The 13367-nt window shown below is 56.3% G+C and overlaps 2 protein-coding genes across 3 annotated transcripts in view; both read left to right on the forward strand.

Moving 5' to 3' along the window:
* NECTIN4 (nectin cell adhesion molecule 4) overlaps positions 1–3657 on the forward strand; it is a 71166-nt gene extending 67509 nt beyond the window's left edge. For both annotated transcript variants that reach the window (XM_069949930.1, XM_069949931.1), the window contains exons 8-9: positions 518–589; positions 2542–3657. In XM_069949930.1, the coding sequence (XP_069806031.1) occupies positions 518–589; positions 2542–2844 (375 nt within the window). In that variant the 3' untranslated portion in view covers positions 2845–3657. The remainder of the gene's footprint in view (positions 1–517; positions 590–2541) is intronic.
* Positions 3658–5621: 1964 nt separating this feature from the next.
* Positions 5622–13367, forward strand: part of ARHGAP30 (Rho GTPase activating protein 30) — a 78600-nt gene continuing 70854 nt past the window's right edge. The window contains exon 1 of the mRNA XM_069950452.1: positions 5622–5824. Coding sequence (XP_069806553.1) covers positions 5719–5824 — 106 coding nt within the window. The 5' untranslated portion in view covers positions 5622–5718. The remainder of the gene's footprint in view (positions 5825–13367) is intronic.

A 13367-nucleotide genomic window follows, 5' to 3' on the forward strand; every position in this document is an offset into this window, starting at 1 on the left:
TGTGTGTGTCGGGAGAGCTGGCTGCAGTGTGTGTGTGTGTCGGGAGAGCTGGCTGCAGTGTGTGTGTGTGTCGGGAGAGCTGGCTGCAGTGTGTGTGTGTGTCGGGAGAGCTGGCTGCAGTGTGTGTGTGTGTCAGGAGAGCTGGCTGCAGTGTGTGTGTGTGTGTGTGTGTTGGGAGAGCTGGCTGTAGTGTGTGTGTGTCGGGAGAGCTGGCTGCAGTGTGTGTGTCGGGAGAGCTGGCTGCAGTGTGTGTGTTGGGAGAGCTGGCTGCAGTGTGTGTGTCGGGAGAGCTGGCTGCAGTGTGTGTGTCGGGAGAGCTGGCTGCAGTGTGTGTGTGTGTGTGTGTCGGGAGAGCTGGCTGCAGTGTGTGTGTGTGTGTGTGTGTGTGTCGGGAGAGCTGGCTGCAGTGTGTGTGTCGGGAGAGCTGGCTGCAGTGTGTGTGTGTGTGTGTGTGTGTATATGGAGTCTATAGATATATATTATATACACAACTCACCACTATATTCTGTGTTTGTAGTTAGAGGAGAGTCTGCACCTGCGAGGACATCACCCGGACAGCCTGCGGGACCCCAGTATCAGCTCCATGATGGTGAGACCCCTCCTCTATCCCTACACAGCAATCGGGAAGTCTCCAGCCCCGATCACATACACTGCATCCCGGAAGTCTCCAGCCCCGATCACATACACAGCAATCGGGAAGTCTCCAGCCCCGATCACATACACTGCATCCCGGAAGTCTCCAGCCCCGATCACATACACTGCATCCCGGAAGTCTCCAGCCCCGATCACATACACTGCATCCCGGAAGTCTCCAGCCCCGATCACATACACAGCAATCGGGAAGTCTCCAGCCCCGATCACATACACAGCAATCGGGAAGTCTCCAGCCCCGATCACATACACTGCATCCCGGAAGTCTCCAGCCCCGATCACATACACTGCATCCCGGAAGTCTCCAGCCCCGATCACATACACAGCAATCGGGAAGTCTCCAGCCCCGATCACATACACTGCATCCCGGAAGTCTCCAGCCCCGATCACATACACTGCATCCCGGAAGTCTCCAGCCCCGATCACATACACTGCATCCCGGAAGTCTCCAGCCCCGATCACATACACAGCAATCGGGAAGTCTCCAGCCCCGATCACATACACTGCATCCCGGAAGTCTCCAGCCCTGATCACATACACTGCATCCCGGAAGTCTCCAGCCCCGATCACATACACTGCATCCCGGAAGTCTCCAGCCCCGATCACATACACTGCATCCCGGAAGTCTCCAGCCCCGATCACATACACTGCATCCCGGAAGTCTCCAGCCCCGATCACATACAGTGTATGATACATCCGGGAAGTCTCCAGCCCCGATCACTCCTGTCATATACAGTGTATGATACATCCGGGAAGTCTCCAGCCCCGATCACATACAATGTATGGTACATCCCGGAAGTCTCCAGCCCCGATCACACACACTGCATCCCGGAAGTCTCCAGCCCCGATCACATACACTGCATCCCGGAAGTCTCCAGCCCCGATCACATACACAGCAATCGGGAAGTCTCCAGCCCCGATCACATACACTGCATCCCGGAAGTCTCCAGCCCCGATCACATACAGTGTATGATACATCCGGGAAGTCTTCAGCCCCGATCACATACAATGTATGGTACATCCCGGAAGTCTCCAGCCCCGATCACACACACTGCATCCCGGAAGTCTCCAGCCCCGATCACATACAATGTATGATACATCCGGGAAGTCTCCAGCCCCGATCACTCCTGTCATATACAGTGTATGATACATCCGGGAAGTCTCCAGCCCCGATCACATACAATGTATGGTACATCCCGGAAGTCTCCAGCCCCGATCACACACACTGCATCCCGGAAGTCTCCAGCCCCGATCACACACACTGCATCCCGGAAGTCTCCAGCCCCGATCACACACACTGCATCCCGGAAGCCTCCAGCCCCGATCACATACACTGCATCCCGGAAGTCTCCAGCCCCGATCACATACACTGCATCCCGGAAGTCTCCAGCCCCGATCACATACAGTGTATGATACATCCGGGAAGTCTCCAGCCCCGATCACATACAATGTATGGTACATCCCGGAAGTCTCCAGCCCCGATCACACACACTGATCGGGGCTGGAGACTTCCGGGATGCAGTGTGTGTGATCGGGGCTGGAGACTTCCGGGATGCACACACACTGCATCCCGGAAGTCTCCAGCCCCGATCACACACACTGCATCCCGGAAGCCTCCAGCCCCGATCACATACACTGCATCCCGGAAGCCTCCAGCCCCGATCACATACACTGCATCCCGGAAGTCTCCAGCCCCGATCACACACACTGCATCCCGGAAGTCTCCAGCCCTGGTCCAGTCCATACATTTCACTAGAGCTTGCACCATGGCATAATGCTATGTCCGTACTGCAGTCCAGCAGAGGTTCCGGCTAGCCCCGTCCTTGGAGGAGATCGGTTACATGGGACTGGCCATGTTTCTTGACCCCACGATGTTCTCTTGCTTTTCAGGGGGAAGAGGCGGACAGACGCAGCTACTCCACGCTGACCACTGTACGGGAGATCGAGACTCAGACAGAACTGCTGGCCACGGTTCCAGATGAGGACTTCAGGGAAGAGGAGGAGGAGGAGGTGCTGGATGAACTTCTGGAAATAAAAGAACTTGAGCTAAGTGAGCGAGGGAGCAGCGGCATCTTGTCTACACAGCCGTTTATTAAGCAGGGCATGAGCCATTTCTATCAGGAGAATGGGACTCTACGAGCCAAACCAACTGCGAATGGGATCTACATCAATGGCCGAGGACACCTGGTATAGCTGGGACACCCCATTCCTAGACGACTCTTCCACTGTGGACAAGGAGCCGTGACACTCTCTGGTAATGCACTGCTAATCGGCCGCTCCAGTAGGACATCATGTGGCCCACTGCTAGACTGGATTATTGTCCCGAGCCTTCCATGCCTCCTGCCATCGAGAACTCCGGAGCTGGTCATTGTGCTACCATAACCTCTTCTGTCCACCAGCACCGCCATGTCTGCTGCATCTTCACGGATGGGACTCTCTTGGATCTTCTCATCTGGGTCAGGAACAGGCTGTAGCCTGCGGGATTTTCTCAGCCCTTCTTGGCGTAGTAAATGAGGGCAATGTGTACTTGTTGTACTGTGGGTGAACGGCCGCGTCACTGGTCAACGCCAAGAAGAGGAAGCGCCAACCCTCTAGCATGAGTCAGGACTACTGTGATATTGTTTATAGGACTAAAATAATCCCCCCCCCCCCACCCATCAGAATAGGTACTCTTTGTTACACCCCCTCCCATCCCCAGTACAACCCATCCTAGTGACGGACGGCAGGGTGGGGTGATTGAGGACCGTTGCTGATCCTAGGAATGGAAGCCCTACGTCCCAGGGAATGGGGCCCCCCCTGGTATTTGTATATATTACTGTACAGCTCCCTTCCCTCTAGGATGTGTAAGAGATGTCTGGGCTATTTATATGTGCTGTACAGATTTTCTACATACGGTATTTATGTTGAGATGGGTCGTTGTTATCTTCATTGCAGGGAAATTCTTGTACATAGCTGATCAATACTTGAAGTTCAATGTCTACAAATTACAACTGGGATTTGAAATGATCTTGTGTGAATGTCTTCATTAACTGTACACGGTGACACCTTCTGGTTCTTCTGACCGGCGGTGGGAATGGATGGTAGAGATGGTGACTGGTCAAACACTGGAGAACGTCTGCATCTCATCTTCAGAGCTGGAAGGTTTGGGCTCTTGTACTTCTACACCACAACCCATTTTCCAGCAGGACATCCACAACTCCTGCTCTTCCATCACAGGCACCATGGGTTGGATCATAAAGACCATAGTGTCCTACAGAACAACTCCTGCTCTTCCATCACAGGCACCATGGGTTGGGTCATAAAGACCATAGTGTCCTACAGAACAACTCCTGCTCTTCCATCACAGGCACCATGGGTTGGGTCATAAAGACCATAGTGTCCTACAGAACAACTCCTGCTCTTCCATCACAGGCACCATGGGTTGGGTCATAAAGACCATAGTGTCCTACAGAACAACTCCTGCTCTTCCATCACAGGCACCATGGGTTGGGTCATGAAGACCATAGTGTCCTACAGAACAACTCCTGCTCTTCCATCACAGGCACCATGGGTTGGGTCATAAAGACCATAGTGTCCTACAGAACAACTCCTGCTCTTCCATCACAGGCACCATGGGTTGGGTCATGAAGACCATAGTGTCCTACAGAACAACTCCTGCTCTTCCATCACAGGCACCATGGGTTGGGTCATGAAGACCATAGTGTCCTACAGAACAACTCCTCTTCCATCACAGGCACCATGGGTTGGGTCATGAAGACCATAGTGTCCTACAGAACAACTCCTGCTCTTCCATCACAGGCACCATGGGTTGGGTCATAAAGACCATAGTGTCCTACAGAACAACTCCTGCTCTTCCATCACAGGCACCATGGGTTGGGTCATAAAGACCATAGTGTCCTACAGAACAACTCCTGCTCTTCCATCACAGGCACCATGGGTTGGGTCATAAAGACCATAGTGTCCTACAGAACAACTCCTGCTCTTCCATCACAGGCACCATGGGTTGGGTCATAAAGACCATAGTGTCCTACAGAACAACTCCTGCTCTTCCATCACAGGCACCATGGGTTGGGTCATGAAGACCATAGTGTCCTACAGAACAACTCCTGCTCTTCCATCACAGGCACCATGGGTTGGGTCATGAAGACCATAGTGTCCTACAGAACAACTCCTGCTCTTCCATCACAGGCACCATGGGTTGGGTCATGAAGACCATAGTGTCCTACAGAACAACTCCTCTTCCATCACAGGCACCATGGGTTGGGTCATGAAGACCATAGTGTCCTACAGAACAACTCCTGCTCTTCCATCACAGGCACCATGGGTTGGGTCATAAAGACCATAGTGTCCTACAGAACAACTCCTGCTCTTCCATCACAGGCACCATGGGTTGGGTCATAAAGACCATAGTGTCCTACAGAACAACTCCTGCTCTTCCATCACAGGCACCATGGGTTGGGTCATAAAGACCATAGTGTCCTACAGAACAACTCCTGCTCTTCCATCACAGGCACCATGGGTTGGGTCATAAAGACCATAGTGTCCTACAGAACAACTCCTGCTCTTCCATCACAGGCACCATGGGTTGGGTCATAAAGACCATAGTGTCCTACAGAACAACTCCTGCTCTTCCATCACAGGCACCATGGGCTGGGTCATGTAGACCATAGTGTCCTACAGAACAACTCCTGCTCTTCCATCACAGGCACCATGGGCTGGGTCATGTAGACCATAGTGTCCTACAGAACAAGCTGCTCCTCACTCTCAAAGTTACAATGTTCTGCGGTTTGGGTGATGCTCAGAGCAGGATGTGGTTCTCAGTAACTCAGGCTTCCTCTAAATGTATGTTCATTACACTCCGAGCTGAAAAGGGGCAGGAGATTGGTGCAATGCTCGTCACGTCACGGTGCTAATCGGCTCTGTAACACGGCTGCTTCCTCTACCACTTCCTGTGCACTATTAAGTTCTTCATCTTATCTGCAGCAAACTAAGCATCGATAACCAAGGTGGGATCACAACAGGTGCCGAAGGATGCACTAAATCTACCAGCGGTAGACGTCCACAGCCATGTCACTAGCCATGAAGGCCAGGCAGAGAGTGAAGAAAAAGACCGTCAAGGACAAAATTTTTGGGTGTGATTTGCTGGAACATCTTCAAATGTCAGGACAAGAAGGTGAGTGCCTGTAGGTAGAGGACGAGTCTTCTCCACATTCATGTGACGGATGATGGAGATTCCAGCTCCCACCAGCCAGTAAATACACGGCCCAGGTCACACCTCAATAAAGCCGCCTTCTGGGCTGAGCCGCTTGTCTCATAGGACCTCTAGTAATGCCGATGATTACACGGCCTCTGCCATCACACCCTACGGCTCCACGCCTCAACTACCCACAGCGGCCATTTCCGTATTACATCGATGACTACCAGAGATTTCAGAACAACCGTGCAAAGATCTAACAGGAAGAGACTTCGATGTTTCAGCCCTGCTCTGTGGTGTAGTGTAGGGGACGGGTCCTGTGGGGTGTAGTATAGGGGGGACGGGTCCTGTGGGGTGTAGTATAGGGGGGATGGGTCCTGTGGGGTGTAGTATAGGGGGGACGGGTCCTGTGGGGTGTAGTATAGGGGGGACGAGTCCTGTGGGGTGTAGTATAGGGGGACGAGTCCTGTGGGGTGTAGTATAGGGGGACGAGTCCTGTGGGGTGTAGTATAGGGGGGACGGGTCCTGTGGGGTGTAGTATAGGGGGGACGGGTCCTGTGGGGTGTAGTATAGGGGGGACGGGTCCTGTGGGGTGTAGTATAGGGGGGACGGGTCCTGGGGGGTGGAGTATAGGGGGGGATGGATCCTGTGGGGTGTAGTATAGGGGGGGACGGGTCCTGTGGGGTGTAGTATAGGGGGGGACGGGTCCTGTGGGGTGTAGTATAGGGGGGGACGGGTCCTGTGGGGTGTAGTATAGGGGGGACGGGTCCTGTGGGGTGTAGTATAGGGGGGATGGGTCCTGTGGGGTGTAGTATAGGGGGGACGGGTCCTGTGGGGTGTAGTATAGGGGGACGGGTCCTGTGGGGTGTAGTATAGGGGGGACGGGTCCTGTGGGGTGTAGTATAGGGGGGACGGGTCCTGTGGGGTGTAGTATAGGGGGGATGGATCCTGTGGGGTGTAGTTTGGGGGATTTGTCTGCTCACTCCTCCATCCTTCCAGGACAGTGACCCTCCCCTCTTTTTACCTGACTGCTGGGGACCTGTGTGCTGAAGGCTCCCACAATCCTTTGCAGGTTTAGATCCCATAGTTTCTGCTGGCTGTCTCTTATATAGGCTCTTCTTTTGCATATTCATGTTACGCAGGGAGCAATGCACCTAGGATTTCACTGCATTGAGCGCTTTAACCGGCAGTCTTATCGTTTGGCTGGTCTCCCTGAGATCAGTGATCTGTTTCTCTTATATGGTGATGGCAGAGATGGCGCTGCAGGGGGCACTAGTGCAGGCAGGTGCAATGCATCTACTAGCCTCCATTATAGAGAACTTATATTGTGTACGGCCAAGAGCTCTGGAGTCGGTAAGCCGCCGCTCAGACTCCTGAATTTTATCAGGAAACAACTCCTCCTCCTCCATAACTGGCCGCTCACACCCCGGGGGTTATTATCACACTCCGGCTCCTCCATAACTGGCCGCTCACACCCCGGGGGGTTATTATCACACTCCGGCTCCTCCATAACTGGCCGCTCACACCCCGGGGGTTATTATCACACTGCGGCTCCTCCATAACTGGCCGCTCACACCCCGGGGGTTATTATCACACTCCGGCTCCTCCATAACTGGCCGCTCACACCCCGGGGGGTTATTATCACACTCCGGCTCCTCCATAACTGGCCGCTCACACCCCGGGGAGTTATTATCACACTCCGGCTCCTACATAACTGGCCGCTCACACCCCGGGGGGTTATCACACTCCGGCTCCTCCATAACTGGCCGGTCACACCCCGGGGGGTTATTATCACACTCCGGCTCCTCCATAACTGGCCGGTCACACCCCGGGGGGTTATTATCACACTCCGGCTCCTCCATAACTGGCCGCTCACACCCCGGGGGGTTATTATCACACTCCGGCTCCTCCATAACTGGCCGCTCACACCCCAGGGGTTATTATCACACTCCGGCTCCTCCATAACTGGCCGCTCACACCCCGGGAGTTATTATCACACTCCAGCTCCTCCATAACTGGCCGCTCACACCCCGGGAGTTATTATCACACTCCGGCTCCTCCATAACTGGCCGGTCACACCCCGGGGAGTTATTATCACACTGCGGCTCCTCCATAACTGGCCGCTCACACCCCGGGGGGTTATTATCACACTCCGGCTCCTCCATAACTGGCCGGTCACACCCCGGGGGGTTATTATCACACTCCGGCTCCTCCATAACTGGCCGCTCACACCCCGGGGGGTTATTATCACACTCCGGCTCCTCCATAACTGGCCGCTCACACCCCGGGGAGTTATTATCACACTCCGGCTCCTCCATAACTGGCCGCTCACACCCCGGGGGGTTATTATCACACTCCGGCTCCTCCATAACTGGCCGCTCACACCCCGGGGGGTTATTATCACACTCCTGGCTCCTCCATAACTGGCCGCTCACACCCCGGGGGGTTATTATCACACTCCGGCTCCTCCATAACTGGCCGCTCACACCCCGGGGGGTTATTATCACACTCCGGCTCCTCCATAACTGGCCGCTCACACCCCGGGGGGTTATTATCACACTCCGGCTCCCCCATAACTGGCCGGTCACACCCCGGGGGGTTATTATCACACTCCGCCTCCTCCATAACTGGCCGCTCACACCCCCGGGGGTTATTATCACACTCCGGCTCCTCCATAACTGGCCGGTCACACCCCGGGGAGTTATTATCACACTCCGGCTCCTCCATAACTGGCCGCTCACACCCCGGGGAGTTATTATCACACTCCATCTCCTCCATAACTGGCCGCTCACACCCCGGGGGGTTATTATCACACTCCGGCTCCTCCATAACTGGCCGCTCACACCCCGGGGGTTATTATCACACTCCGGCTCCTCCATAACTGGCCGGTCACACCCCGGGGGTTATTATCACACTCCTCCTCCTCTGTAACTGGCTGCTCACACCCCGGGGGGTTATTATCACAGTCCGGCTCCTCCATAACTGGCCGGTCACACCCCGGGGGTTATTATCACACTCCTCCTCCTCTGTAACTGGCCGCTCACACCCCGGGGAGTTATTATCACACTCCGGCTCCTACATAACTGGCCGCTCACACCCCGGGGGGTTATTATCACACTCCGGCTCCTCCATAACTGGCCGGTCACACCCCGGGGGTTATTATCACACTCCGGCTCCTCCATAACTGGCCGCTCACACCCCGGGGGGTTATTATCACACTCCGGCTCCTCCATAACTGGCCGCTCACACCCCGGGGGGTTATTATCACACTCCGGCTCCTCCATAACTGGCCGCTCACACCCCGGGGGGTTATTATCACACTCCGGCTCCTCCATAACTGGCCGCTCACACCCCGGGGGGTTATTATCACACTCCTCCTCCTCCATAACTGGCCGCTCACACCCCAGGGGGGTTATTATCACACTCCAGCTCCTCTATAACTGGCCGCTCACACCCCGGGGGGTTATTATCACACTCCGGCTCCTCCATAACTGGTCGCTCACACCCCGGGGGGTTATTATCACACTCCGGCTCCTCCATAACTGGCTGGTCACACCCCGGGGGGTTATTATCACACTCCGGCTCCTCCATAACTGGCCGCTCACACCCCGGGGGTTATTATCACACTCCTCCTCCTCCATAACTGGTCGCTCACACACCAGGGAGTTATTATCACACTCCGGCTCCTCCATAACTGGCCGGTCACACCCCGGAGGGTTATTATCACACTCCGGCTCCTCCATAACTGGCCGGTCACACCCTGGGGGTTATTATCACACTCCGGCTCCTCCATAACTGGCCGGTCACACCCCGGGGGGTTATTATCACACTCCGGCTCCTCCATAACTGGCCGGTCACACCCCGGGGGGTTATTATCACACTCCGGCTCCTCCATAACTGGCCGCTCACACCCCGGGGGGTTATTATCACACTCCGCCTCCTCCATAACTGGCCGCTCACACCCCGGGGGTTATTATCACACTCCGGCTCCACCATAACTGGCCGCTCACACCCCGGGGGGTTATTATCACACTCCGGCTCCTCCATAACTGGCCGCTCACACCCCGGGGGTTATTATCACACTCCGGCTCCTCCATAACTGGCCGCTCACACCCCAGGGGGTTATTATCACACTCCGGCTCCTCCATAACTGGCCGGTCACACCCCGGGGGTTATTATCACACTCCGGCTCCTCCATAACTGGCCGCTCACACCCCGGGGGTTATTATCACACTCCGGCTCCTCCATAACCGGCCGCTCACGCCCCGGGGGGTTATTATCACACTCCTCCTCCTCCATAACTGGCCGCTCACACCCCGGGGGGTTATCACACTCCAGCTCCTCCATAACTGGCCGCTCACACCCCGGGGAGTTATTATCACACCCCGGGGGGTTATTATCACACTCCGGCTCCTCCATAACTGGCCGCTCACACCCCGGGGGGTTATTATCACACTCCGGCTCCTCCATAACTGGCCGCTCACACCCCGGGGGGTTATTATCACACTCCGGCTCCTCCATAACTGGCCGGTCACACCCCGGGGAGTTATTATCACACTCCGGCTCCTCCATAACTGGTCGCTCACACCCCGGGGGGTTATTATCACACTCCGGCTCCTCCATAACTGGCCGCTCACACCCCGGGGGGTTATTATCACACTCCGGCTCCTCCATAACTGGCCGCTCACACCCCGGGGGGTTATTATCACACTCCGGCTCCTCCATAACTGGCCGCTCACACCCCGGGGGGTTATTATCACACTCCGGCTCCTCCATAACTGGCCGCTCACACCCCGGGGAGTTATTATCACACTCCTCCTCCATAACTGGCCGCTCACACCCCGGGGGGTTATCACACTCCGGCTCCTCCATAACTGGCCGCTCACACCCCGGGGGGTTATTATCACACTCCGGCTCCTCCATAACTGGCCAGTCACACCCCGGGGGTTATTATCACACTCCGGCTCCTCCATAACTGGCCGCTCACACCCCGGGGGGTTATTATCACACTCCGGCTCCTCCATAACTGGCCGCTCACACCCCGGGGAGTTATTATCACACTCCTCCTCCTCCATAACTGGCCGCTCACACCCCGGGGGGTTATTATCACACTCCGGCTCCTCCATAACTGGCCGCTCACACCCCGGGGGTTATTATCACACTCCGGCTCCTCCATAACTGGCCGCTCACACCCCGGGGGGTTATTATCACACTGCGGCTCCTCCATAACTGGCCGCTCACACCCCGGGGGGTTATTATCACACTCCGGCTCCTCCATAACTGGCCGCTCACACCCCGGGGGGTTATTATCACACTCCGGCTCCTCCATAACTGGCCGCTCACACCCCGGGGAGTTATTATCACACTCCTCCTCCATAACTGGCTGCTCACACCCCGGGGGGTTATCACACTCCGGCTCCTCCATAACTGGCCGCTCACACCCCGGGGGGTTATTATCACACTCCGGCTCCTCCATAACTGGCCAGTCACACCCCGGGGGTTATTATCACACTCCGGCTCCTCCATAACTGGCCGCTCACACCCCGGGGGGTTATTATCACACTCCGGCTCCTCCATAACTGGCCGCTCACACCCCGGGGTGTTATTATCACACTCCTCCTCCTCCATAACTGGCCGCTCACACCCCGGGGGGTTATTATCACACTCCGGCTCCTCCATAACTGGCCGCTCACACCCCGGGGGTTATTATCACACTCCGGCTCCTCCATAACTGGCCGCTCACACCCCGGGGGGTTATTATCACACTGCGGCTCCTCCATAACTGGCCGGTCACACCCCGGGGGGTTATTATCACACTCCGGCTCCTCCATAACTGGCCGCTCACACCCCGGGGGTTATTATCACACTCCGGCTCCTCCATAACTGGCCGCTCACACCCCGGGGGTTATTATCACACTCCGGCTCCTCCATATCTGGCCGCTCACACCCCTGGGGGGGGTTATTATCACACTCCGGCTCCTCCATAACTGGCCGCTCACACCCCGGGGGGTTATTATCACACTCCGGCTCCTCCATAACTGGCCGCTCACACCCCGGGGGGTTATTATCACACTCCGGCTCCTCCATAACTGGCCGCTCACACCCCGGGGGGTTATTATCACACTCCGGCTCCTCCATAACTGGCTGGTCACACCCCGGGGGGTTATTATCACACTCCGGCTCCTCCATAACTGGCTGGTCACACCCCGGGGGGTTATTATCACACTCCGGCTCCTCCATAACTGGCCGCTCACACCCCGGGGGTTATTATCACACTCCTCCTCCTCCATAACTGGTCGCTCACACACCAGGGAGTTATTATCACACTCCGGCTCCTCCATAACTGGCCGGTCACACCCCGGGGGGTTATTATCACACTCCGGCTCCTCCATAACTGGCCGGTCACACCCCGGGGGGTTATTATCACACTCCGGCTCCTCCATAACTGGCCGCTCACACCCCGGGGGTTATTATCACACTCCGGCTCCTCCATAACTGGCCGCTCACACCCTGGGGGTTATTATCACACTCCGGCTCCTCCATAACTGGCCGGTCACACCCCGGGGGGTTATTATCACACTCCGGCTCCTCCATAACTGGCCGGTCACACCCCGGGGGGTTATTATCACACTCCGGCTCCTCCATAACTGGCCGCTCACACCCCGGGGGGTTATTATCACACTCCGCCTCCTCCATAACTGGCCGCTCACACCCCGGGGGTTATTATCACACTCCGGCTCCACCATAACTGGCCGCTCACACCCCGGGGGGTTATTATCACACTCCGGCTCCTCCATAACTGGCCGCTCACACCCCGGGGGTTATTATCACACTCCGGCTCCTCCATAACTGGCCGCTCACACCCCAGGGGGTTATTATCACACTCCGGCTCCTCCATAACTGGCCGGTCACACCCCGGGGGTTATTATCACACTCCGGCTCCTCCATAACTGGCCGCTCACACCCCGGGGGTTATTATCACACTCCGGCTCCTCCATAACCGGCCGCTCACGCCCCGGGGGGTTATTATCACACTCCGGCTCCTCCATAACTGGCCGCTCACACCCCGGGGGTTATTATCACACTCCGGCTCCTCCATAACTGGCCGCTCACACCCCGGGGGTTATTATCACACTCCTCCTCCTCCATAACTGGCCGCTCACACCCCGGGGAGTTATTATCACACCCCGGGGGGTTATTATCACACTCCGGCTCCTCCATAACTGGCCGCTCACACCCCGGGGGTTATTATCACACTCCGGCTCCTCCATAACTGGCCGCTCACACCCCGGGGGGTTATTATCACACTCCGGCTCCTCCATAACTGGCCGGTCACACCCCGGGGAGTTATTATCACACTCCGGCTCCTCCATAACTGGTCGCTCACACCCCGGGGGGTTATTATCACACTCCGGCTCCTCCATAACTGGCCGCTCACACCCCGGGGGGTTATTATCACACTCCGGCTCCTCCATAACTGGCCGCTCACACCCCGGGGGGTTATTATCACACTCCGGCTCCT

The sequence above is a fragment of the Dendropsophus ebraccatus genome, chromosome 13, assembly GCF_027789765.1.
Source record: "Dendropsophus ebraccatus isolate aDenEbr1 chromosome 13, aDenEbr1.pat, whole genome shotgun sequence".
Lineage (NCBI taxonomy): Eukaryota > Metazoa > Chordata > Amphibia > Anura > Hylidae > Dendropsophus > Dendropsophus ebraccatus.